At 44.1% G+C, this 26,894-nt stretch overlaps 1 protein-coding gene across 4 annotated transcripts in view; it reads right to left on the reverse strand.

The window, feature by feature from the left end:
- Positions 1–26,894, reverse strand: part of dnah2 (dynein, axonemal, heavy chain 2) — a 243,293-nt gene that overhangs the window by 88,877 nt on the left and 127,522 nt on the right. For all 4 annotated transcript variants that reach the window (XM_069920089.1, XM_069920087.1, XM_069920088.1 and 1 more), the window contains 10 exons: positions 21,409–21,500; positions 19,992–20,190; positions 18,859–19,083; positions 18,666–18,770; positions 17,091–17,279; positions 10,498–10,583; positions 8,653–8,783; positions 7,311–7,457; positions 6,064–6,231; positions 4,603–4,763 (listed from right to left, as the gene is read on the reverse strand). In XM_069920089.1, the coding sequence (XP_069776190.1) occupies positions 4,603–4,763; positions 6,064–6,231; positions 7,311–7,457; positions 8,653–8,783; positions 10,498–10,583; positions 17,091–17,279; positions 18,666–18,770; positions 18,859–19,083; positions 19,992–20,190; positions 21,409–21,500 (1,503 nt within the window). The remainder of the gene's footprint in view (positions 1–4,602; positions 4,764–6,063; positions 6,232–7,310; positions 7,458–8,652; positions 8,784–10,497; positions 10,584–17,090; positions 17,280–18,665; positions 18,771–18,858; positions 19,084–19,991; positions 20,191–21,408; positions 21,501–26,894) is intronic.

The following is a 26,894-nucleotide window of genomic DNA, read 5'->3' on the forward strand; positions in this document are numbered from 1 at the left end:
CTGCTGAGACGGAGAAGTATGGGAGATGACCCTTCAGGGAAGGTGACCATGGCAGTGGGCCAGCAATAGGGCTCAGTAGCAGAAGGTCCCACACAGACTGCGAGCTGCTGGTGACTTGCAGTCGAAGGACTCACACAGGCTGTGGGCTGCTAGAGACTGGCTCATGGGAACAAAGTATCGGAACTGGGATTTGAGAGGGTGCAGAAGGTAAGAAGGACTCCCAAAGGGCCTCAGGCAATGAAGGCTTCTTGATTATATCAGAGGTTTGGACCTGGAGGGAACTAAGGGGTGTGGTAGAACAGAGGGATCTGGGAATATAGATACATAATTCCCTGAAAATGGCATCACAGGTAGATAAGACAGTAAAGAGAGCTTTTTGCACATTGGTCTTCATAAATCAAAGTCATTTTTGAAGCCCAGTATACGAAAAGCTCCAAGTATTGAGTCTTAGAGTTGGGATGTTATGGTAAAGTCATATGACATTGGTGAGGCCAAATTTGAGGTACTGTGAGCAGGTTTGGACATCTTGCTACAGGAAATATATCAATTAGAAAGAGTGCAGAGAGGATTTATTTGGATGTTGCCGGGACTTCAGGAACTGAGTTACAGGGAAAGGTTAAACTGGTGAGGACTTCATTCCCTGGAATGTCAAAGAATGAGGGGAGATATATTTGTATACAAAAATTATGAGTGGTATAGACAGAGTAAATGCAAGCATTTGTTGCATTTAGACAGAGGTTAGATAAGATACAAACCAGAGGACATTGGTTAAGGGTGAAAGGGGAAAAGTTTAAGGGGAACTTCTTCACCTAGAGAGTAGTGGGAGCTGCCAGTTGAAGTGGTGAATGTGGGCTCACTATTAACATGAAAGAAAAAATTTGGACAGGTACATAATGGGAGGGGTATGGAGGGCTATGGACTGGGTGCAGATCAGTGGGACTAGGCAGATTAATAGTCCGGTACAAAAGGGCCTGTTTTCTGTGTTGTAATTTTCTATGATTCTGTAATTGTGCAGCCGCAGAGGCTATGGGAGTGCTGGAGACAAATCCATGGACACTCAAGAGTCTCTGAAGGGACTCTCTCTGTTGTATCTCTTCCTCCTATTGTTAGGGGTACCAGGCAATGCTCACGGCAACTCTCTGTTTGCCTTACGACAGACAAAAGTTATCATGTATATCAGATGACAATAAAAGGAACCTTGAACCTTGTTTTCATAGAAGAGGACACAAACAACATCAGTTAAATTTGAGGGAACTAATCTAATAAGAAATGGGAATTAAGGAATATTAATACAAAAATGGTGCTGGAGAAATTAATGGGAGTGAAAGCCAATAAATCCAGGGCTTCATAACCCAAATCCTGACTATGGAACCCTATTCTACTGACTATGGAACCCTTCCTTCAGATTGAAAGTGGCAAATATCATGCCACCATTTAAAAGAGGAACAGGGAACTTCAGACTGGTTAGCCTAACGTCAATAGCAGGGAAAAGGATGTGACAAAAGAACATCAACAAAGATGTCAATGGGGAGGAGTCACATGATGGAGTCATGGCCGGTAGGAGAATACCAGCCCTCTCCAGAAATGAAGGAAAAAAGTGCAGAAAAAGCAAAGCCCCAGACACACAAATCACAACAAATAAAAAATAAAGGTGTGGAGAAAATGGCACCCAAGAAAGAAAAGCCAAAAACAACGGGAAGAAAAGAAGAAGGAAAGACACGGGAAGAGAAAGGTGAAGGCCTTACCTGCACGAAAAAGCAGGGACCCGCCGTGGAAAGAGGAGCCCGCTCCCCGAGGTTAGTGGAGACCCTGCAAGGTCGCGACCCACCAACCGCAGGACTGCAGAAATGGCTCACGGAGCCAAACAGGGGTGCGCAACTGCACATGCGCGAGGAATTGCGCATGCACAATGTGCACGACAAGGAGAACACCGAAGGGAGGGGGGACCAGCTGTGGAGTGAAACTCCACAGCACGAACAGTTGAGAGAGGCCAGACAGCAGGGCTCCCAGCTGGAAGATAAAGAAAGCAATGGGAACAGGAGGGGTGAGAAAGAAAAAAGGAAACTAGAGGCACAACAGATAACCAGCCCAGAAGAAGAGGACCGACATCAAGACACCATGAGGCAAGCAGCTCAAAAGAAAGTCAGAAGAGACATAGATACATGGAAGAGAAGTAGAAGACACAAACCCAAGAGCAGACACAGAAGAAGAAGAACAACACCAAGCTCTGCACAGTGGAATAGGAGGTAAAATGAATGGACAGTACATAGATTTAAAAAAATTTCAAGAACAAATGAAAGCATTAAAAGAATGGCTGACACTAGAATTTATTGAAATGTAAAGAAAAATGAAAAGTACAGAAGAAAAATTGAGCAGAATAGAGCTGATCATAACAGATGTAGGGAAAAGATTAGAAAGAACGTGTAATGGTGGAAGAACGTGTAATGGCAGTAGAAATGGAAGTGAATGACTTAAAAAGAAAATTGGAAGAAAGTGACAAAAAAGTTAAAGAAACACAGGAGTTGTTAGCTCAGAAGATGGATATAATGGAAAACTACAGTAGATGAAACAATATAAGGAAGATGGAGAAGGCAAAGATATGAAAGAATTTATAAAAGAATGGATCCCAAAAGTCCTGGGAATGCCAGAAATGCAGGAAGGAATGGAAATAGAAAGGGCACACAGAACATTAGCCCCGAAACCACAGTCACAACAAAAACCAAGATCCGTTTTAGTAAAATTTATGAGATACACGACAAGAGAAAATATATTGGAGAAGGCAATGAATAAAATTCAAGAAGAAAAAAAAACCACTGGAATAAAGGTCAAAAAAAATTTTTCTACCCAGACATAAGTTTTGAGCTCCAAAAGAAGAGGAAAGAGTTTAATGCAACAAAATCGATCCTATGGAAGAAAGGCTATAAATTTATGTTAAGATATCCAGTGGTGCTTAAAATAGTTATCCTGGGGCAGCAAAACAGACTGTTCTCAGATCCAGAGAAAGCACGAGAATTTGCAGAACGCCTGCAAAGAGAGATGAAGAGATGTAACAAGAACAAAGAATGACGACAAACTACATATAAAGAAGTAAAAATAATATACAAGTAAGAATTGAAGGAGGGAAAAAAAGGGAAGTAAGGGAGAAGGGGGAAAAAGGAGAAGGTTTTTAAAAAAAAATAGATAATAAAAGAGAGAGGAAATGAGGGGAAGCTTTGTTGTAATGTGAAGACAAAAGTCTTTTCTGGAGGGGGTTGGGTGGGAGAGAATAACAGTCACTACAAAATCAGTTGACACTTGCGAACGGGTTCGTAGTCCGAATGGAGAGGGGAGTTGTGGTTGACCGGCAAGGGTCAAGGGGCAATTCAGAGGGGGGGGGACACTTGGGATTAAGGGAATTTTAGATGTGGGAATGGTTGAAATATTTTATGTTTTAGAAGTGTTGTCATACAGTGCCTTCAAAAAAAGAAAACTGAGAAATGGAAATGGGGAAAAGGGGAAAGGTGGTGGTGAGGAAGCGGAAATGAGATGTAAACAAAGTATGAGATGGCCATGTTGAACTATATGACTATAAATATTAACGGAATACATAACCAAATCAAAAGGAAGGGCTATTAAATTTACTGCAAAAAGAAAAAATAGATATAGCATTTGTGTAGGCAAATTGGATGAAGCACAAAAAAGATTTATTATGATAGCCTTAGCTGTAGCAAAAAAATGTACAATGTCAACTTGGAAATCAGAAGAGAGCCTGAGAGTACAGCAATGGTACATAGAAATGAATAAATGTATTCCATTGGAAAAAATAACATATAATTTAAAAAATAAAGTCACATTATTTGAACAAATTTGGGAACCGTACATGGAACACAACAGAGAGGGCCTACCGCGGACCTCCACCCCCTAAAAAGATAGAATGAGAAGAAGATGAAATGAACTGACCCAGGGTGTAAAAGTAGATGACACAATTTTCTTGTTTATTTTCATTATTGACATTGTTTAATGGGTTTATTGTATTGTATATGTTGAATGTTTAATGGGTTTGGAGGGGGGTGGGAAGGAGGGAGCGAAGAGAGGGGGGGAAAGGGGAGAAAATGACACAAGAGGGAAATGTTTGTGTGTATTTTGGTCAATAGGGTTCATAGTGTGAAAATTTTTAAAAAAAACAAAGATGTCAACGGATTGGAAAGACAGTAGGGATTTACCAAAGGGAAACAGTGGTTAACAAATATGATGGAGTTTTTTAAGAATGCAACTAATGAATAAATGAGAATCAGTGAATGGGTGAATTTGAATGTTTAAAAGGTTTAAAAGTTCCTGTTCACATATGCATCATCATCTGGACGAGGGAACCAAATGGGATCTTTTTAAGTTTACCAATATCACAAAAACTAGGTGAGGTTGCACAAACTCAAAGAGGCTTCAGGGTGACTTAGACAAGTTGACTGCATGGAAATGCAATGTTGATAAATGGAAAGTTTTCAATTTTTTGGGTGGGAAAAACGCAAAGGATTCAGCTTCTTCGAGATCAGCAAAGTGTTAATTTGAATGTGAAGTTAAGGAACTCTTATGTCAGCAGGTTCAAAGCATCGATCATCTACTCACCTCCTCAAGTTCATCAACCTTAAACAGATTTGGAACTTCTCCTGAGCTTAGAATGTTATTAATATCTTCCAAGAAGTTCTCCTCAACTAACTGGGTGTCCGTGAACAGGAACACCGTTGGATTATTTTGAACTCCGGCCTCTCTGTAAATTTTCTTCAGATCTACAAAGGTACACGTGTGTTGAATGAACATGATGTTTTTAGAATTAATTTCCTTTCCTTCTCCTCAAATATGACCTGCATCATCCAGTATCTTATTGACAGGGTACCAGAAACGAGGAGAACAACAGGCGTTGAGGAGAACACCCTGCAGGACGGCGATCATGGCAGCAGACCAGCGAGGAGCTCAGTGGCTGAAGGATCCACAGAAGCTGTGGGCTACTGGTGACTTATGGTCAAAGGAATCCCGCAGGATGCAGCCGAAGGACTCACCCCAGGCCGCGGACTGCTGGAGACTGGCTCATGGGAACCAGGATTTGAGAGGTTGCTGAGGCAAGAAAGGGCAACCCAAAGGGCCTCAGGCACTGAGGGTTCCTAACTGTACCGGGTTCCCGGTAGTTTGAGCTCTGTGCTGTTGCAGAGGCTGTGGGAATGCTGGAGGCAATTCCACGGATGCTCAGCGACTGTGAAGGGACTCTTTTTTGCTTCTATTTCTCTTATTGTTAGGGGTGCTGGGCAATGCTCGCGTTTTTAAAAATAATTTAGACATAAAGCACAGTAACAGGCCATTTCAGCCCACAAGTCCGCGCCACCCAATTAACCTACAACCCCCCAGTACGTTTTGAACGGTGGGAGGAAACCGGAACCCCCTGAGGGGAAAACCCCACGCAGACACGAGGAAAATATACAAACTCCTTACAGACAGTGGGGTGCTGTAAAGGTGATCAGTTAACTGCTACGCCAACCGTGCTGCCCAACACTGTTGACTCTTTGTCTTACGGCAGACAAAAGTTGAAGTATATCATGCATATTTCATTTTTTATTTATTATTGTGTGACAATAAAATAAATCATTGAACCTTTAATGAATGAAACTAGACAATGGATCCAGCTAGGAAATCAGCTGCAATAACTCCTCTCCGTGCTCCTGGCCCCTGGATTTAACCCGCCCCTCTTCTAAAAACTGCCTCTTATCAACAACTGGTTGGAACCACACAACGTCAGGTTCCATGCGCACACTGACATCACTGCAGTGCCAAACTGCTCAGATTTGTAATATTCTCCAGTTGGGATAATGTGGAGTATTGTGGGCAGTTCTAGTCACCCTGCTGAATTAAGCTGGGAAGGAGGCAGAAAAGATTCATGAGGATGCAACCAGGACTGGAGAGAATGGATAGGCTGCGATATTTGGGAGCGTAGGAGATTGAAGGGTAACGTTATAGATAAGATTAATATAATCAGAGTATTTTTCCAACATAGAGAGGACGTTGTAATAATAACAACCAGTCCACAAACACACCTACCATCTCGAAACTCCAACTTGCGGTAGACCTTGGTAACTTCAATTTTGTAGGTGTTGTAGAGAGAAATAAAGGCAGCGAGCTGGGAGAGACTCTGTCGCCCACTACCTCCAATTCCAACCAACAACATGTTCCCCTGGGGCTGGCTAATCACACGCACTATCCGGGTCACTGTGGAAGGAAGAGGGGAGATTTTAGCTCCAAGCAGGCTGCCACATGTGGATTCTCCTGGCATCCTGACCCACACCTCTCTCTCCACAGAGGCTGCCTGACCAGTATTTTATGCTTTCCTTCCAATATACAGTAAAATCCCTGTTATCCAGAATTCAAGCAACTGGCAGCCTCAAACAATTGGCAAAAACATCGCGGAAAATATAATAGGCAAAAGGTTTAAAATTGGCGTCCCCTAGCAATTAGTTCACCATTCACTTTACACGCAATGTCAGGCAACCATAAAATTCACTTATTCGGCACCTACCAATCCCCATAGGTGCCGGATACCAGGAGTTTTACTGTAATCAGGAACTGAGCTGGACTGTAACAGTGAATCAATCTACCACTCTCTGAAGGGACTCTCTTTTCTTATTATTGAGGGCACCAGGCTAATGGCAACTCTTTGTCTTTACAGCAGGAAAAAGTTGACGTATATCACTTTTTTTTGTATTATTACATGTCAAGAAAGGATCCTTGACACACCCACTAGGCCAGTGAAAAAGCACTTAAAAGCATTTAAAAAGCATTTACCTTTAAGATAGAATAGACCCAACATCCCATGCAACTGAGCAAATACATCCAAAGGCCTCTCTGACACCCCCCCCCCCCACCCTCCATTGGACACTCCTCTCCCCAGGCCAACTCCTCCAGGCACGTAGCTTTCATGACCCCCCAGAGAGGTGCAATATTACATCTCCAGTAGCAAAAGGGATCAACCACAATAAGTTGGAAGCCAGCAACAGACTGAAGGGAGCTTTCACTTCGACGTGTAACATAATTATGGAACTAATTCCTCAAATATGCAGGCAAATAGGCTCAGTAGACCTGGCTGGGATCACGGGTAAGATATCCTTGGTGCTATATTGCTAGTGAAATGACAAACACATTTTCTACTAATTTTGTAACCTTTCAACAATGAAGGAACCTTTGCTCTGTTGAGAGCACAATTAGAACTGGATATTGAACACACATCCCTGGTCATTAGGGTATTGTGTTGGTTCAATGCAAGAAGTCTGGAGCAATTTTACATTGATTACCATGTTCAATAGCATCTTTAAACAGAACAAGGCTCATTGGCACCACTCCAGGGGTCAAGTTATACTCCTCCAGTTGGGTCTCCATGTAGGTTTTTAGTGCCTTGAAGTTTGTTAAGTCTTCGTAGATATCTCCTCGCATGAAGTCACCTGGCCAAGGAAGAAAAACACCCACATTAACCATGGATTATCTTCAGGAAAATTGTCAGTGCACTTCCAATTGGTGTAAGGCCTTCTGAATCATAGGGCAGGGAAGGCAGTTCTCGACTCTTGAACTGGGGAGAGAGCCAAGCAGCCCTGAGCTGAGAGCTGAGGATGCCTGGCTGGAAGAAGGGCTCTCAACCCCTTCTCTGATTTTCATGAATCTGGAACAGGGATGCAGTCGAGTTTTGGGCCCCAAGCCAAAAGGTGACAAGTTGCGCAGCTCGAACCTGGCAGTTGGAAACTGAAACCCCACCCTTAGCCAGCCCAGGGCCTTAGCGGCGGAGGCATGCGCATGGTGGGAAGTGCTTCTTGACCTGGATGAGGAGTTGATAGCTCCCCCAGCACTGGCGTTGGCTGAATTTCACTAGAGCACGGAAAGGTCAGAATACCAATAGCATCACAGCCATAATCAGGATCTGGCACAGAGGGGCTGCATCTGTACCTGGGTTTAGGTACTGGGAAAGAGGCACAGTTAGCACAACGCTATTACAGCACCAGCAATTGGGACCGGGGTTGGAATCCCATGCTGTCCGCGAGGAGTTTGTACATTCTTCCTGTGTCTGCTTGGGTTTTCCCCAGAGACTCCGGTTTCCTCCCACCCATTCAAAGTAGACCACAGTTTGAAAGTCAATTGGGTGTAATTGGGCAGCACAGGTTCATAGGCCAAAAGGGCCTGTTACTGCGCTGAATTTCTAAGTTAAAAATTTAACAGCCAATCACTGTCGCAGCAAGTACCAATAACCGCATCAATGGAGTGTTTAGATTTTTACATAACTATTCCTGACCCAGTTTCAGTCTCCAATCATGCAAACATCAGACCCTTCTACTAAAAGGTCTGCACAGCATCATAAACTAATGGTTGAACTCCAGTGTTGCATGGACTGCAAGTGGAAATGGGGAAGGAAGAGGCAGACAAGCATTCAGAGCTTTGGGACACAGTATTTACCCGTATACTTCAGCAAACCCAGTCAGAACAGATCTCCATCCCATACCTTAAAAGTGATCGATTAATGAACATAGATACACCCAACACACAAATCTACTGACAGTACATGCCTGAGTACTGACATAGGTCCCCGAGTTGTGGGGGGAGGAGAACTTTCTGCCGATGCTGATAGTTTTGTTTTGCATCAGCGCTTACCAAAAATGGGTGGTTGTTTGTTTGGACAGAGGTTGTGGAAGGTCAAATCCAAGAAGGTGCCCAGTTTCTCATTCAGAAGTGTCACAAATAGATCCATGTCCTTTTGGTCCACAAACCGATCAGAAAATACCCTGCAATAAGGAGACAGGAAGGTTAATGGAAAATACCCGAGATCAAGATCAGTGAAGGCAGCAACATTGTATTGGAATTGTCCCTCTATTACCCAGCAAGATTTTCACAACCACTGCATTTTCTGAACGTTGACCTGGATGTTGGACCTGGAGCACTCTGCTCTCCCAACACCTGAGAGTGCTCCAGGAAATGTTAGTGAGCTAGGAAATCGTGAGCTAGGAAATCCAGTGTGGTATAGAAAACTAGGAACAGACAACTCAGTCCCTCTATTCATAGGACCATAAGATATAGGCCCATCGAGTCTGCCCCACCATTCCATCATGAGCTGATCCATTCTGCCACTGCCTTCCTTCCATTACCTTTGATTTCTGGCCATTTGGATTCCTAGCAATCTCTGCTTTAAATACACCCAGCGGCCTGGCCTCCAAAGCCACCCGTGGCAGCAAATTCAATGGTTCACCACTCTCTGGTTAAAGAAATTCCTCCACATCTCTATTTTAAATAGGTGCCCTTTAATTCTGAAGTTGTGCCCTCTTGTCCTCAACTCTCCGATGTGACTTTGCCACATCTACTCTGTCCAGATCTTTCAACATTGAAAGAGCTTCTAAGAGGTTCACCCTCATTCTTCTGAACTCCAAAGTGTACAGTCCCAAAGCTGTCACATATTCCTCATATGCTAATCCTTCATTCCAGGAATCATTCTTGTGCATGTTCTCTAAACCCTCTCTACCTCTATCTGGTCGAACAACCTCCCATTTCAAGAATGCAAGAGTCCCAATGATTAAAAATAAACCATGTGCTGAGACTAGATCTTAGATGGCCAAGAACTGGTTTAAAATGTGTCTTAATGATAGGACTTCCTCAGTTAATATGGGCAAAATTTTGTCTTCCTTGGCTACCCTTTTCTGCAGGGTCCCACAAGGGTCTATTCTAGGCCCCATTCTCTTTTCTTTATACATGCTTCCCCTTGATTATATCATTCAAAAACATGGCATCTTGTTCCCCTGCTACTCAGCTCTATTTCCCCTTGAAACCTAACAAGCAATCAAAGATAGACTAACTGTATAGAGAACATAAAGTGTTGGGTGGCTCAAAACTTCTTGCAGCTAAATGAGGGCAAATTTGAGGTTTCCTATTTGGTCACCCTAATTCTACCAAAATTATCTCCAATAGTCTTGTTAATTTACCTTCCCTCATTAAACCCCACATCAAATCCTTTGGTGTGATATTTGATTCCACCTTCAAGTTCGACAAAACAAGTTAATGCAGAGGTAAAAGCTCGCTTTTTCCAGCTTTGCAATATTGCCAAAATCAAATTAACTGAGAGTAACAAATACATCCAATACATTAGTGAGATTGGCAGGTAACTCTTCACTCATTTAAAGCAAAATTCTGCTGTGTTGTTGATCTGTGGTTCAGAACTAGCTGTGGCTCTGAGCAAGTAGTGAGAAAAAGCAGCACGCGGCCAGCGCAGTGCCACCACAGTGCCAGTGACCTGTTCAATGCCAAGGTAAATGATAAAAACTGGAGCATCAGGGTAAATGAGGAGATTCCCAGTGTGACTGCCACAGAGAGAGAGAAAACCAGGTCCGACATCCAGGTCAACGTTCAGAAAATGCAGTGGTTGTGAAAATCTTGCTGGGTAATAGAGGGACAATTCCAATACAATGGCAATCCAATCGTAGGTTGGGAGAATCATTAGAGAAAAGATACCTGAAGCACTCATGGACCCACAAGCGAGTGATGCTGGATTTTGAATCATGGTAGTCTTTATGGACACGCAGCATCCCTTGGAAGATCTGTGGGCAGCAATAAAATCAGTGCAGACCTTGGTGAAAAGAAAGGAGCTGGGCTGAACTGAAAAATAAACCATAACACATTCTTCACTGTCACTTGTCCAACTTTCCTCCCCTTTACTGCACCCCTCCAATCTCACAGCACTGTTTCACAGAGAACTTTTTTTAAACAGATGAATTTGATATGGATTTGGAACACAGAGTATGGAAGGGCAGTGAAAGCAGATTTAACTGGAAGTGGAACATGAGAAACAGAACCTTGAGTGGCAAAGAATTGCGTGAGGAACTCAGCAGGTCAGTCAGCATCCATGTGTGGAAATGGTCGGTCAACATTTCGGGTCGGGGCTCTTTATCAAGATTAGAGGGGGGGGGTTAATATGGCCATAAAGGGAGGGTAAGTAGCTGGGGGAAGGGGTTATAGGACAAAAGGTGTGACAGTTAGAGGGAGAAACCATCAAGAAGGTTGGGGGACAAAAGCTGGTGCAACAGGGGAATTCACCAGTACTGCACCATCTGCTCAACATTTGGAAGAAGATTCACGTAGAAAGGAATAAAACAAATTATCAACTACCAAAACTAATATTGACGCAAAATCAACTAATCCCTTTCACAATAGATAACCTTTCCTTTAGAGAATGGGAGACAAAAGGAATCAAAAGAATAGAAAATTGTTTTTCGGGAAATAAATTATTATCTTTTGGACAAATGAAGGACAAATATGGTATAACTCACGGCACAATGTTTGCATACCACCAACTGAAAACCTACTTGAAGGACAAATTGGGAAGCAGGCTGAGGTTACCAGAAGGAAGCAATTCTGAATATGTGATTACAGACACAATGATAATTAAAAGATTTATAACAAACATGTACATCAAACTGCAAGAGAAAGAGAACGAGAAAACAAGCTGTAAACCCAAACAAAAATGGGAACAAGATCTAAACATAAAGATAAAGAATGAAACTTGGGAAAAGCTATGTCTGGAACTATGAGAAATACAATAAACACGAGGTTACGCATGATACAATATAATTGGTTACACAGGCTATACACCACGCCCCAAAAGTTATTTAAGTATCAGACAGATGTTTTCGCTGTAAGAAGGAAATGGGAATAACAGTAAAAGTTTTGGGAAGATCTAAACCAGGTATTAAATAAAATCACAAAAAGCAACATACCAAAAAATCCAGAGATCTTTCTTCTAAGTAAAAATAAGAAGTACAGAACTTGGACTCGATTTGGATGGAGCACAAAAAAGATTTATTATGATCGCCCTAGCTGTAGCAAAAAAATGTATTATGTCAACCTGGAAATTAGAAGATACCCTGAGAATACAGCAATGGTGCATAGAAATGAATAAATGTATTCCATTGGAAAAAATAACATATAATTTAAGAAATAACATCACAGAATTCGAAGAAATTTGGGAACCGTACATGGAACAGAGAAGTCCTACTGCGGACCTCCACCACCTAAAATGACAGAAGGAGAAGAAGACGAAATGAACTGACCCAGTATGCAAAAGTAGATGACACAAATTTCTTGTTTATTTTCGTTGTGTGAGGACATTGTTTAATGGATTTAATGTATCATATATGTTGAACGTTGAGTAGGTGGGGAGGGAAATGTTTGTGTGTATTTTGGTCAGTATGGTTCATAGTGTGAAAAATAAAAAAAAAATTTAAAAAAAGGTTGGGGGACGGGATTGTTTTTGAGGACACGTGATGGAAGACACGTAATGAAAGGAGAAAGATCAGAGGAACTAAGACTCTTTGAAAGAACCGCTATAAAGATGAACAAAATAACATGCACTATGCGATAGAATGTACTGTTAGAATTTATGTGTAGGACAATGAAATATCTGGAAATGTAATGGTATGGATTGTGTATGCTAATTGTCTTGGGCTGGGCCACCCCCTGATGACACTCTTACCTGGACTCCTCCCCTGGGACCCAGGCCATAAAGGTCGGGCCACCTTTCCCTTCCCTAGTTTAGATCCAGGCCAGCTCAAGTCTTCTGTGCAATAAAGCCTATCGTTCCCCTCAAGTCTTTGTCATTGCAATTATTGGGGCAACTGATAGTGCCCAACAATTTATTGCACAGAAATTTTAATGTCTCCGGTAATGGAGAAGTTTCTGCGCCCCGATCGGCTAGAAGTAGATCCCCAAGTCCTGGGTGCATCGGAACTCTTCGAGCAGTGGATCAACTGCTTTAACAACTTCCTGGAGGCCGCTGCTGGAGTGGTCGATTCGGATGAGAAGAGACTGAAGGTCCTGCAGGCAAGAGTCGGCCAGAGGGCTTTCCAGGCCATCTGAAGCTGCACGACCTACACAGAGGCCATGGCTGAACTACTGGCGCTATACAAGTCCAAGATCAACAAGGTCTACTCCCGTTACCTCCTGGCGTCCAGAAAACAGCAGCCTGGTGAGTCGGTTGAAGAGTTTGTTCAAGCCCTGATCACACTGGGAAAAGACTGTTTGGGGAACCCTACGGTCTCTGTGCCGGGGGCCCAGTACATGGAAGACCTGGTCTGGGATGCTTGTGTGTTGAGGTTGAGGTCAGATTATATCCAACAACATCTCCTTAAGGAGGATCAACTCCCACTGAAATGGTCAATCCTACTGGCCAGACTCAGCCCAGTGCCACGCAGAGTTGATCGCTGGCAGAAGCAGGCCTACCCAGTACGCATCACCACGAGGGCTGCCGTCCTGGGAGTTGGCGTCGGGGACGGCCGACCCAACTGTGGCTGCAGTAGCAGTGGGATCATCAAGGTACAACTTCTGCGGGCAGGAAAGACATCCGTGACGTCTCTGCCCTCCGAAAGAAGCTACCTGCTTGGGCTGCGGGAAAAAAGGCCACTACCAATGTGTCTGCAGGTCCAGAGTCCCATCTCAGAGCAGCACGGTATGGCCAAGGGGCTTCTGGTGCCAGCCGCATGCGCGGTAAGGCGAGTGCCATTTTACCCACTCCCGCCGCCATCCTCTGCGCAGAAGCAACCTTCACCAGTGACATCATTTCCACCCCTGACAACGTCACTTCCGCCTTCTTCACCGGCGTTGGCAGCATGGTCAACATGGAGGCTGCCATCTTGGGCATTGGGCCTCCCCACTGATGATGAAGATGATTCACCCATCCTGGCATCGATCACCTTGGACCAAGCCAGCCCTCACCCAATCACGAACTCCATGATGCAGATTGAGGTGAATGGGCACAAATCAAATGGCCTCTTCAACAGTGGCAGTACCAAAAGTTTTATCCACCCCGAGGTGGCCCATAGATTCTCAATCTCCATTTGGCTGATGACCGGGTCCATGTTGATGGCAGTGAAAGACTAGCGGACTTGTATCTGGGTGTACTATGTGGCATCACTGATGGTGGTGGGGGGGGGGGGGGAGTGTTATAATGTCTTCTTGTTGTCATGCCTCAGCTCTGTTCGCCGATTTTCCTGAGCCTTGACTTCCAGAATCAGTTCAGGAGTGTGACGATGAATTTAGGGGGCCCCAACCTCCGCTCACCGTTTTCAACCTGCAGTTCATGGACCCCCCCCCCATCCCCCCCCAATTGAGCGCCCAGCCTCCGGCACCATCCTGCAGCTTCACCACTGTGCGGTGGTCCCTCCATCACTATTCGTAAACCTCACCCCGGACTATAAACTGATCGCCACCAAGAGTAGGCGCTATAGCACTGAGGATATGGCATTCATCTGGGCAGAGGTTCAGCGACTCTTGGCGGAGGGGATCATAGCCCCTAGCTCCAGCCCCTGGAGGGCACCGGTCCTCGTGGTCAGGCAAGCCACAGATGATGACTGACTATGGCCAAACCATCAACCGCTTCACCCAGTTAATGCGTACCCCCCCATCCCGGATAGCTGACTTGGTCAAGAAGGTCACACAATACAGTCTTCTCGACCTATCGTCAACTCCCCCTTTGCCCAAGCAACGGGCTTTGAAGCTGACGGCACACTTTTTCACTTCCTGCAGGTGCCTTTCAGTGTTACTAACGGCGTCTCTGCCTTACAGAGGGTCATCGATTGGATGGTGGAGCAGCACAAGCTGATGGCGATGTTCCCATATCTCGACAATGTCACCATCTGCAGCCGCGACCAACAGGATCACAACGCGAACATTGCAAAGTTCTTGCGTGCGGCCAAGTCTCTCAACTTGACGTACAATAAGGACAAGTGTGTGTTCAACACAGACCATCTGGCCCTTCTCGGTTGTGTCATGGCACATGGTGTCATTGCCATGCTGACCGCATGCCACCCCTTATGGAGCTCCCAGTCCCAAACACCCTAAAGGTGCTGAAAAGGTGCCTGGGGCTATTTTCCTATTATGCACAATGGGTGCCCAATTACGCCTGATTAAGTCCACAACTTTCCCATTATCGGTGGAAGCCCAAGCTGCATTCCACCAGATCCGAGGAGACATCACAAAGGCCACGATGCATGTCGTGGACGAGTCCATCCCCTTTCAGGTGGAGAGCGATGCCTCCAATTTCGCACCGGCCACCACTCTTAACCAGGCAGGTAGGCCAGTAGCTTTTTTCTCCTGCACCCTGCATGGTCCTGAGGTACGTCAATCGTTGAGGCGGTGCGCCACTGGCGTCATTACCTGGCCGGTAAACGTTTTACCTTGCTGACAGACCAGAAGGCCCGTGGCCTTCAAGTTTAATACTAAACAGTGAGGTAAAAATCAAGAATGACAAGATTCTTAGGTGGAGGATCGAGCTCTCTACCTATAATTACGACATCTTGTACCAACCAGGTAAATTCAACGATCCCCCACACGCCCTAACCTGGTGGGCATGCGCCAGCACGCATCTTGACCATCTCCAGACCCTCCATGACAGTTTGTGTCACCCCAGAGTCACAAGGTTATACCACTTCATCAAGACTCGGAACCTTCTGTACTCCGTTGAGGACGTCCGGTCCATGACCAGAGGCTGCCAGATCTGCGCTGAATGTAAGCCGCAGTTCTATCGGCCCGAGAAGGCACATCTCATCAAGGCCATACACCCTTTTGAATGGCTCAGTGTCGATTTCAAGGGGCCCCTACCCATTACAAATAGGAATGCCTACTTCCTGACAGTGGTGGACGAGTTCTCCAGGTTCCCCTTTGCTATTCCCTGCCCGGATATGACCTCGGCAACCGTAATCAAGGCGCTGCACAGTATCTTCACCCTGTTTGGGTACCCGAGTACATCCACAGGGATCGGGGGACCTTGTTCATGAGTGAGCAACTGCGACAGTACTTCCTGGCCAGAGGCATACCACCAGCAGGACCACCAGCTATAACCCCAGGGATAATGGCCAAGTGCAAAGGGAGAATGCCACCGTCTGGAAGGCAGTGCTCCTGGCCCTTAGGTCCAAAATCAAGCTGGTATCCCACTGGCAAGACATTTTGCCCGAAGCACTTTACGCCATCCTGTGCACTGCGACTAACACCATCCCGCATGAATGTCTGTTTGCTTTCCCTAGGAGATCGGTGAATGGTGCCCCCATTCCTCCTTGGTTGGCAACTCCAGGGCCGGTCCTGCCACAGAGACACGCGAGGGGCCATAAGACGGATCCACTGGTGGAAGCAGTACACCTCATACATGTCAACCCACAATACACGTTTGTGAGGTACCCCGATGGCCATGAGGACACTGTGCCTATCCAAGACCTGGCGAGGGCTGGGGATCCCGAAGCTGCACTGCCTGCCCACAGCCCAACCCGCGGAGCAGACCACCCCAATACTGGAGGCCAAGCCACCCGGCACTCCTCTCCAGGAGTCAGTCCTCCGGGAGGCATCAAATTCCCCTTCCTCCCAGGAGCCCTCAAGCATCACCCTAACCCAGACTGCTCCCTCCCCTGCCCCCCTTGGGACTGCTTCCCCTCCCAAACAGCACAGCTCGCACACGCCTGCCCTCCGGCGGTCCCGCAGAAGGAGGAAGTCACCGGTGCAGCTAAATCTCTAGCAGATTTTTTTTTCTCTCTCTCCCCTCTCGTTGTGTAAAAGAGGTGGGGGGATTTCTGTTTAAAAAGAGGGGCTGAATGTAATGGTATGAATTCCATATGCTAATTGGCTTGGGCTGGCCCGCCCCTGAAGACACTCTTACCTGGACTCCTCCTCTGTGGCCCAAGCCATAAAGGTCGGGCCACCTTTCCCTTCCCTGCACTTCCCTAGTTTGGATCCGAGCCAGCTCAAGTCTTCTGTGCAATAAAGCCTACTGCTCCCCTCAAGTCTTTGTCATTGCAATTATTGGGGAAACTGATAGTGCCCAACAATCTGGCAAACAAGAGAAAGAGGCAAACATGAAAAGTAAATAACTGGATAGAGAGTTGGGATAGGAGAAAGGGAAGGCTGTAAAATAGGAAAGGGTTAAGGTGAGAGATGGATTAGAGGAAAAGACAGGGTAGGAAAAATAGCAGCAAAAAAAAAAATGAACATGGGAAAATAGCATTGGAGCCCGAAGAGAGCTGAAGAAATATAGAGGTGGGCAAGGAGGAGTGGGGTGAGAGTGGTACCTTGGATATATCTCGGAGGTTGAAGAGATAGTGAATCCTGGTCGGCGTTGGCAGAAACCTCTGAACAACTTCATTGTAAAGCTCAATGGTGGCTTCTGTGACGATGTTACCAATTGGTTTTAACTGCTCCTCAAAGTCCTGCAACTTCTGGTTTATCATGGTACTGAAAATACGCTTGATCTGGGATGTCTGTACAGGGGGAAAAATGTTCACGTTAATCTGCCAAAGGGCTGGAGGAGACAGGAAAATTACATCTGAGCACAACAGATGTAACTACAAACTATTGACATGGAGCAGTATATCATAACCTAGAAAGAGGAGGATAAACCAGTCAATACATCAAAAGGAGGTACTGACAATGACTTTGATCTGTATGTTTTGAGTGGGGACTATCCCCCAAATATTCTCCAATGAGAGTTCCAATGCTTTCTGATGAGGTACCTCTGAAGTGGCACGACTGACACAAACAGCAATCTCTTGCACTGGAGTGAACACCTTCCAGAAGCTCGTGTGCAGATGGATTTGGATCTGCTGGTAGTTGTGTAGCAGCCTTCAGGGAAGAACACTGATGTCGACATTAGAGATCTGTGCTGATCTCTCAAGGCAGGTCCAATGCCATTGATGAACAGGGAGGTGCTGAGGTAGATTCAGAAGTCAGTTCACCCCAAGATGAGGCACACATATCATTGGGAATACTATGCTCTGGGTTTATTCCCTTCCCCAGTGAGTGATATTCCAACTTTGGAAAAGGTGCAGAGGAGCCCATCAGATTAACTCCCAATTTAGCGACCTGGATTGGTGAAGAGTTCTGGGACAGCCAAATGAAAGGACACGGAGTTTTACTAACACTTTAAATTGAGGTTTAAAAGACATAGAAAACAAATAGACTGTAGATAGAGCGTGTTTTAACTGAATACCGTAGGTTGGAGACAACCAGAATCACAAGCTCAGCTCATCAGTAGAAGGTCCTTTTTGTGTTGCAGCTGGAGGACAAGCTAGCACTGGGTGTGGTGGGCATCAAAGATCAAACTTCCTTCCAGATGGAGCCAAATCAATGTTGGGCTAGTCCAGAACTCGCCGCGGGCAGGAAGTGGGCGCTGTGGGCAGGAGGTGGGCACCACGGGCAGGAGGTGGGCGCTGCACAACATTCCTGCCACAGATGGGCTCTGATCATCTGTAATGCTCAAAGATGAACTTTTCAGATGTTGCCCATACTTGGGTGTTGAGGAGAAGGCGAAATGGAGTGTCGACCGTTCCAAGTGACTCGTGTCATGGACCGGAGCCTCCCCTTGTCCATCTCTGTTTATATTTTGCACCCTTGTGCGGAATACCATTGAATTAGCATATTTCCTTCTGTAATCCTCAGACATTGTGATCAGATCAGGACTGACCACCTACCACAGGGAATGTCATGTTGAAGCAATAACGAGGTGGGCATTAAGGGAGCGGAGGGAGGTGAAGATGTTGAGAGAGGAGGAGGAGTCGCTGTGAGAGGTGGGGGAATTGAGGGAGGAGGGGGCACTGAGCAAGGAGGGGGCACTGACATTGATGATCACATCAGGAGTGACCACCTACCACAGGGAACGTCATGTTGATCAGGTTGAAACGACTCAGCAGGCGGGGGGAGATGACGGTTCGGCCGCCTCCTGGAGGACCCATCGCACCTATCAGAAACATCTCCTGTGGAGTGAAGAGGAGCACAGTTAACCGGAGAGTATTTTGGGAAAGGCAAGAAAGCCTAACCTTTCTCTCCAGAAACCATGGTTACCTTGATGTATTTTATGGTCTGCTTGCGCCGGTCGTACCAGAAGCCATAATCGATCCAGAGCCGGAGTAGCTCCAGCGGAGGCTGAGAGCCAAACAGGTCTTTGGCTGGCATGTTCAGGTCATCCATGAAGGTGATGAGCTTTTTGCCGGCAAGAGGAACATAAACCCCCTTGGTCCTTTTCTCCACACGACTCTCGATAATTTCCTGGACATTTTTAGATGTTGTCTGTGAATAAGAGAAAGGGATCAGGGACATACCCTCCCAGAGACATATCCTCCCAAGAATCCCAATCCACTTTCCCATTGTCTCCAACATCACTTCCCCTCCCCTTCCCACAATATCTTTAAGTGCAAACCTCCTTACAGCCCCCAGGATTTATTATTAGTTTAGTATACTGAACCTCACTGACAAAAGGCAAAGGAGGAAAAACCCAACACCCAACCCCAACCAACAAATTTTCCCCTGCAACCGCTGCAACCGTGTCTGCCTGTCCCGCATCGGACTTGTCAGCCACAAACGTGCCTGCAGCTGATGTGGACATTTACCCCCTCCATAAATCTTTGTCCGCGAAGCCAAGCCAAAGAGTATACTGCATTTCCTCTTCTCAATGTGGTTTCTACTACATCAGGAAACCAAGTGCAATTTGGGAGACAGCATTCCCTCCATCCCTTTAAAACTTTCCAGTTAATAAAATTGTGGAGCGCGTCGTAAGAATCGAAGGCTTGTTGATCCAAACCAAGGCTTTTATTAACTAGAAGACTGCAGCGTATCACATGTAGGTCGACCAGTCCAGAATGATCTGGTCTGGCTAGGAGCAACCCTTTAAGACCTACCAGAAGGCATGGCTACGCTCTCAGCCAATCACAGTCATCCTACACTACAATCTATACATATACACATTGGTGATAGAATCTGGACTATCACACCCTTTGTCAAGGTGTTGTTGCAGGATGGCAGGGAAGGGGAGGAGTGAAAAGAGAGCCCGAAATGTTGGTATGTTTCAACTAGATCACTGAAGTTAGAGTTCTCCACTGCATCCAATGTTCAAATGAGCAGTGTTTCGTACAAGCCATCAGTAAAATGCCACAGATAAGGGGCTCTCCCCGTTGTTATTAACAGCCATGTTTCTTTACCTGAGCAGACATGTTGATTGTAAGCACTGACCATGTAAATGAGTCAAGGTTCTGAAGTGCATTCTGAGCAACGGAGGTCTTTCCAGTGCCCACCGGTCCCACGAGCAACACAGGGCACTGGTTGGACACTAAACTGCTAACCAGGAAGTTGTAGCGCACCGTATCCACCGTGGGGACAATGATTTTATAGAAAGGCAAGCTGTGGGGAAGGAGCGAAAGCATGTTAGGATCACAGGGCAAGAAGTCCCACAAGACTTGCAGGTGAATTATTGTAAAAACTCTACGCACCAGGTCAAACAGTGAACTTTATACAGTAAAGATAACATAATCAGTGTTTCAGTCATGTGCCCTTCTTCATCATTCCTTGATGAAGGGTCAAGCCCGTAAAGTGTTTTGTGTCTTTATCTTTGCTGTATAAAGTACATTGTTTGACCTGCTGAGTCTTCTCCAGCGTCGAGTTTTTACTTCAACAGCGGTGACTGCAGACTTTTATGTTCAACTCAGGTCAACTATTGTACAATGTTACTGAGCAAAGTAAGTCATCCACTGCATATGTACGTTGTACTACATCACAATAAACTCTCCTTCATTCATTCTTTTCACAATACAAGCACAGTACACACATTGAGCCGCCCCTCCAGAGGGGCAGGGCTGAGAAAGCATTGCATTCGTGTTGAGGAATGCCGTCGACAAACTTTAAATTGACGGAGGGAGCATTGTCAGAGGACTAATCGTGAGGAACAACTGCTGGAGCAACGATGCAGAGGGCGTGCCACACTGTCGCAAACAGCTTGGAGACAGGACTGTAGAGGAGCATGGTACTTACTGTAGAAGGGGGAAAGCTGAAGGAGCATGCACAAGTGCTGTATAGACTTGGCCATGCAGCAGCCAATTGGGGGGGGGGGGCGCGGGGGGGGCAGAACTGAGGGATCAATGCATTGTCGGAGAGGGTGCTTCTGCAATGCTGGATGTGACCTATGTTGGAAACAACATGAAACTCTCTCTCCCCTCTTTGTATTATGTAATTGTATTCTCAATGCTGTTTGTTGATACTTTCTATATGTTGGACTGGTGACGATGGTTCAATGACTGTAAGGAGCTTTGGGACATTCTGTCATCTTTCTCCTGTACTGTGTGAGTTGAATTGTGGAATGGTTAACATAGTGGAGCCCCTTTAGCTCATTAGATGCTGGCTCCATCAAGATCTCACGGTACTTGTGGATATACAGCTTCCCGTTTGCTTATTCAGATATGAACTTGCCACCTCAGTCCCCCAGCAGCTTACACAGAGACAGTGCCACATACTCCAATAATTTACTGCTATAGGGGCATTTATGGAGAACAAGACAAGCTTTGCAATTCTCAAAATTATTGGCTGTACACATTTTCTGCAAACAGGCTGAAACAGCTGCCTTACTTGGAGGGATAGCGCCAGGATTTCATCAACCTTTCCTCAAAGGAGGTCCAAACCTTTGCTTTTGGATCAACATAATACTCATAGACGGTTTCCTGTGCAGCAGAAAGCAAAGCGGCTCGTTAGAGAGAAGTTGTTTGTCAGGATCGCAGGGGCAATGGAACACACCAGCTCAGCAACTCCTGCCCCATTAACACCAATAAGACAATATCCAACTTATGTGTGCGGCCTTCTCTACCTCTGGGAGACTGGAAGCAGGATGCGGGGGGTGGGGCGAGGAAAGAAAAATGCTTAGATGAGCACCTTTGCTTTGTCAGCTGCAACAGCAAGAACCTCCCAGTGGCCAACTACTTCATTTCCACATCGATATGACTGTCCATCGCCTCATGTACTGCCAGGTTGAGGCTGCTCTACATTGGAGGAACAATTCAATCTTGGCAGTCTCCAGATAGCATCAATATCAACTTCTCCAAGTAAAATACCATAGCTGAAGTAAAAACACAATGCTGGAGAAACTCAGCAGGTCAAACGGTGTTCTCTAAATATTTTTCTCAGGTGCCTTGTTTGTCACTCCGCTCTCCTTCAGTGAAGGCACCATCTTTGAGCTGAGACTGCAGTCAATGTTGAGTTCATGATTATACGAGGGGAGAATACTGAAGTGGTTTCCCCGTTGCCTTTTTCAGTTGTAGTGTCCATACTGGATGGGTAACCCTGGCCATTGATCCGCAGATTCATCTGTCCAGCGTTTTTAGTTTTACAACCATAAATTCCAATTTGTAGAATCTGCTTGTTAAAAGCCATCCACCATCTGCAATCCATGGCTTCATGTGACCTGATTGGGAGACTAAACAGGTACTGCACCTTGCCCAAGGATGACCTGTAGGCTATTGGTTGGAAGGAGCGCCTTACATCTCCTTTTGCTGAGCCATTGTGTAGCACCGACATCAGAACTTTTACCTTTGCTACATAAAGAACACAGTTTGATCCGATGAGTTTCTCCAGCTTTGTGTTTTGACCTCCAATTTTTGTGAAATCCTTCCTCTGGTTTCTCACTTTCCCTTACCCCTCTGTCTTCCTTCTCCAACTCCCACCCTGCTTCCCTTCCACCTCTTATCATAGATATAATTCTTAGCCATTTGCTCCCTCCCTCCCCCCCATCACCTTTGAGGTCCCTTCTTTTCTTCTCACTCCTCCTCCCCCCACCCCCCCTCCCAGATACACCTGTATCTGTTAGTCTGTATTTGCCTCCCCCCACCATGTTCCACCACCTTATTCGGGCATCTGCCTGATTTTTGGCACTCCTGAAGAAGGGATGAAGCCCGGAATGTCCTCTGCATTTTGATTTCCATAGATGCTGCTGGACCTGCTTTCTCCAGCAATTTTGTGTACTGCAGATTTATTTTTTACCTTGCATTTTAATCTTCATTTCTCAATCAGAATCAGAACTTATTGTCATGAACAAGTCATGAAATTCGGTGTCTTGCAGCAGCGTCATAGAGCAAACATTCATATTATGAACTTACAACAATAATATATATATATAAAAAAATTTAAATTGTAGTGCACGAAAAGTAAGGCAGTGTCATTCAGGAATCTGACAGCAGAAGGGAAGAAGCTGTCCTTGTGCCGCTGAGTGCTCGTCTTTAGGCTCCTGGACCTTTTCCCCCAGTGGTAACAGTGTGAAGAAAGCATGGCCTGGATGATGGGGGTCTTTTGAGGATTGAGGCTGCTTTCTTAAGACACCACCTCATGTCGATGTCCTCGATGGAGTGAAGTCTGGTGCCCGTGATGCTGCAGGCCAAGTTAACAACCCTCTAGAATTTTTTTTCTTGTCCTGAGAGTTGGTGCCTCCATACCAGGCAGTGATGCAACCAGCCAGAATGCTCTCCTCATTAGACCTATGGAAGTTTAGGAGAGTCTTTGGTGACAAACCGAATCTCCTCAAACACCTCACCAAGTATAGCCACTGGCGAGCCTTCTTCGTGATTACATCAACATGGAGGCTCCAGGACAGATCCTCGGAGATGATGACACACAGGAATTTGAAGTTCTTGATCCTCTCCACCACTGAGGCCTCAATGAAAGATGGGTCATGTTCCCCTGACTGAATGGTGCTCAGAATGGATGAAGAGCCATTGTTCAGAGTCATAATGAATTCTTGGTTCCTGTCTCTGCTTTCATCTTTCCTTGGCCTCTTTGCTTCCTATCCTTTGCAATATTTGTCTAATATTTGGATATCCTGTCCTGATGAAACTGCATGTGTCATATTTTCTTTGCTGATGACCTGAAGACCTTTGTGAACTGATAGTGGAGGTTCTTGTAAGTGATTATTCCAAATCCCTTTCTTAAATAAAAAGGTTCTTCATGGTTTCTCATTTCATGTTGACTCCATTTAATTTTTTTGTGGCCAAAACATTACAGGCATCTACTTTGGCATTTGATTACATTCTTGGCACTTGCTCTGTTAACTCTGTCCTATCCATTGTTCTTTCCCAGAGTCTGTAATACTATGGTGGCCTGAGCTCTCTCCAGCAGAACATCTGATCAAGATGCTACTGTGGAACAAGGGAGTCTCTGAGCGATGCTGAACTTGTAGACACCTGGACTAGGGCTCTTGGATTGCAGCCCTTGAACACTGTACAAGAGGCTGCCATTTGGCCCACTGTGTCTATGCCAGCCCTGAATCAGTTTTTTTTAACATTATTAATTAATTTTTTTTATTTTTCACACTATAAACTATATTGATCAAGATACATACATTTTCCTTCTTAAATTTATACAGTGTCGTTTTCTCCCCCCTTCCCTCCTCCCCTCCCATTTATTTAAAGTTCAGAATATAAGATACATTAAACCCATTAAACAATGTTGTCACTCAATAAAAATAAACAAGAAATTCCACTGGGTCAGTTCTTTTCATTATCTTCTCCTTCTGTCATTTTAGGTGGTAGATGTCCACGGTAGGTTTTCTCTATTCTGTTTCATGTATGGCTCCCATATTTGTTCAATTATTGTAATGTTATTTCTTAAATTATATGTTATTTTTTCTAATGGAATACATTTATTCATTTCTATATACCATTGTTGTATTCGTAAGTTATATTATATTTATCCTTCATTTGTTCAAAGGATAATAGTTTATTTCCTGAAAAACAATTTTCTATTCTTTTGATCCCTTTTTTCTCCCATTCTCTAAAGGAAAGGTTATCTATTGTAAAAGGGATTAGCTGATTTTGCGTCAGTATTAGTTTTGGTAGTTGGTAATTTGTTTTATTCCTTTCTACATGAATCTTCTTCCAAATGTTGAGCAGATGATGCAATACCCGAGAATTCCTACGTTGTACCAATTTTTCATCCCATTTATATAATACATGTTCAGATATCTTCTCCCCTATTTTATCTAATTCTAATCTAGTCCAATCTGGCTTTTCCCTTGTTTGATAAAAATCTGATAGGTATCTTAATTGTGCGGCTCTATAATAATTTTTTAAGTTTGGTAGTTGTAAGCCTCCTTGTTTATACCATTGTGTTAATTTATCTAGTGCTATCCTTGGTTTCCCCCCTTTCCATAAAAATTTCCTTATTATTTTCTTTAACTCCTTGAAGAATTTCTCTGTCAAGTGTATTGGCAATGCCTGAAATAGGTATTGTATCTTTGGGAAAATGTTCATTTTAATACAGTTTATCCTTCCTATTAGTGTTAGTGGTAAATCTTTCCAATGCTCTAAGTCGTATTGTAATTTTTTCATTAGTGGATAATAATTGAGTTTATATAGATGGCCGAGGTTTTTATTTATTTGTATACCTAGATATCGCATTGCTTGTGTTTGCCATCTGAATGGTGATTCTTTCTTAAATTTTGAGAAATCTGCATTATTCATTGGCATTGCTTCACTTTTATTTGCGTTAATCTTGTACCCCGACACTTCTCCATATTCCTTCAATTTCCTATGTAATTCTTTTATTGATATTCTGGTTCTGCTAAGTATATTATAACGTCATCTGCAAATAGACTGATTTTATATTCCTTCTCTTTTATTTTTATCCCTTTTATTTTATTTTCTGTTCTTATCAGGTCTGTTAGTGGTTCTATGGCTAATGCGAACAATAAGGGTCATAGTAGGCATCCCTGCCTTGTTGATCTGCTTAAGTTAAATTGCTTTGATATATATCCATTTACTGTCACTTTCGCCAATGGCCCCTTATATAATGCTTTAATCCAATTAATATATTTCTCTGGTAAGCTGAATTTTTGTAGTTCTTTGAATAAATAATTCCATTCTACTCTGTCAAAGGTCTTCTCTGCGTCTAAAGCAACCGCTACTGTTGGAGTTTTATTTCCTTCTACTGCATGAATTAAGTTAATAAATTTACAGATATTGTCTGTTGTTCGTCTTTTTTTAATAAATCCAGTTTGGTCTAGATTTACTATTTTTGGTACATAGTCGGCTAATCTGTTTGCTAATAGTTTAGCTATTATCTTATAATCTGTGTTAAATAAAGATATTGGTCTATATGACGCTGGTGTAAGTGGATCTTTCCCTGTCTTTGGTATTACTGTAATTATTGCTGTTTTACATGACTCTGGTAAGCTTTGTGTTTTATCAATCTGGTTGATTACTTCCAGAAGGGGAGGAATTAATAAATCTTTAAATGTTTTATAGAATTCTATTGGGAATCCATCCTCTCCTGGAGTTTTATTGTTCAGTAGTTTTTTTTATTATCTCCTGTATTTCTTCTATTTCAAATGGTTTTATTAATTTATTTTGTTCCTCTGTTTGTAATTTCGGTAGTTCATTTTTAGTTAAAAATTCATCTATTTTATTTTCTTTCCCTTCATTTTCAGTTTGATATAGTTGTTTGTTCGTAGAATTCTCTGAAGTTTTCATTAATCTCCGTTAGATTATATGTGATTTGCTTGTCTTTTTTCCTTAATCCCAATACCATTCTCTTAGTTTGTTCTGTCTTAAGCTGCCACGCTAGAATTTTGTGCGTTTTTTTCTCCTAGTTCATAATATTTCTGTTTTGTCTTCATTATGTTCTTCTCCACCTTATATGTTTGTAGTGTTTCATATTTTATTTTTTTATCTGCCAATTCTCTTCTTTTAGTTGTGTCTTCCTTTATTGCTAATTCTTTTTTTATATTTGCTATTTCCCTTTCCAACTGTTCTGTTTCCTGGTTGTAGTCCTTCTTCATCTTAGTTACATAACTTATTATTTGCCCTCTGATGAATGCTTTCATTGCGTCCCATAGTATAAACTTATCTTTCACTGATTCCGTATTTATTTCAAAGTACATTTTAATTTGTCATTGAATGAATTCTCTAAAATCCTGCCTTTTAAGTAGCATGGAGTTTAATCTCCATCTCTACATTCTTGGTGGGATGTCCTCTAACTCTATTGTCAATAACAGGGGTGAGTGGTCTGATAATAGTCTAGCTTTATATTCCGTTTTCCTAACTCTCTCCTGCATGTGAGCTGATAACAGGAAT

The sequence above is a fragment of the Narcine bancroftii genome, chromosome 2 (assembly GCF_036971445.1).
Source record: "Narcine bancroftii isolate sNarBan1 chromosome 2, sNarBan1.hap1, whole genome shotgun sequence".
Lineage (NCBI taxonomy): Eukaryota > Metazoa > Chordata > Chondrichthyes > Torpediniformes > Narcinidae > Narcine > Narcine bancroftii.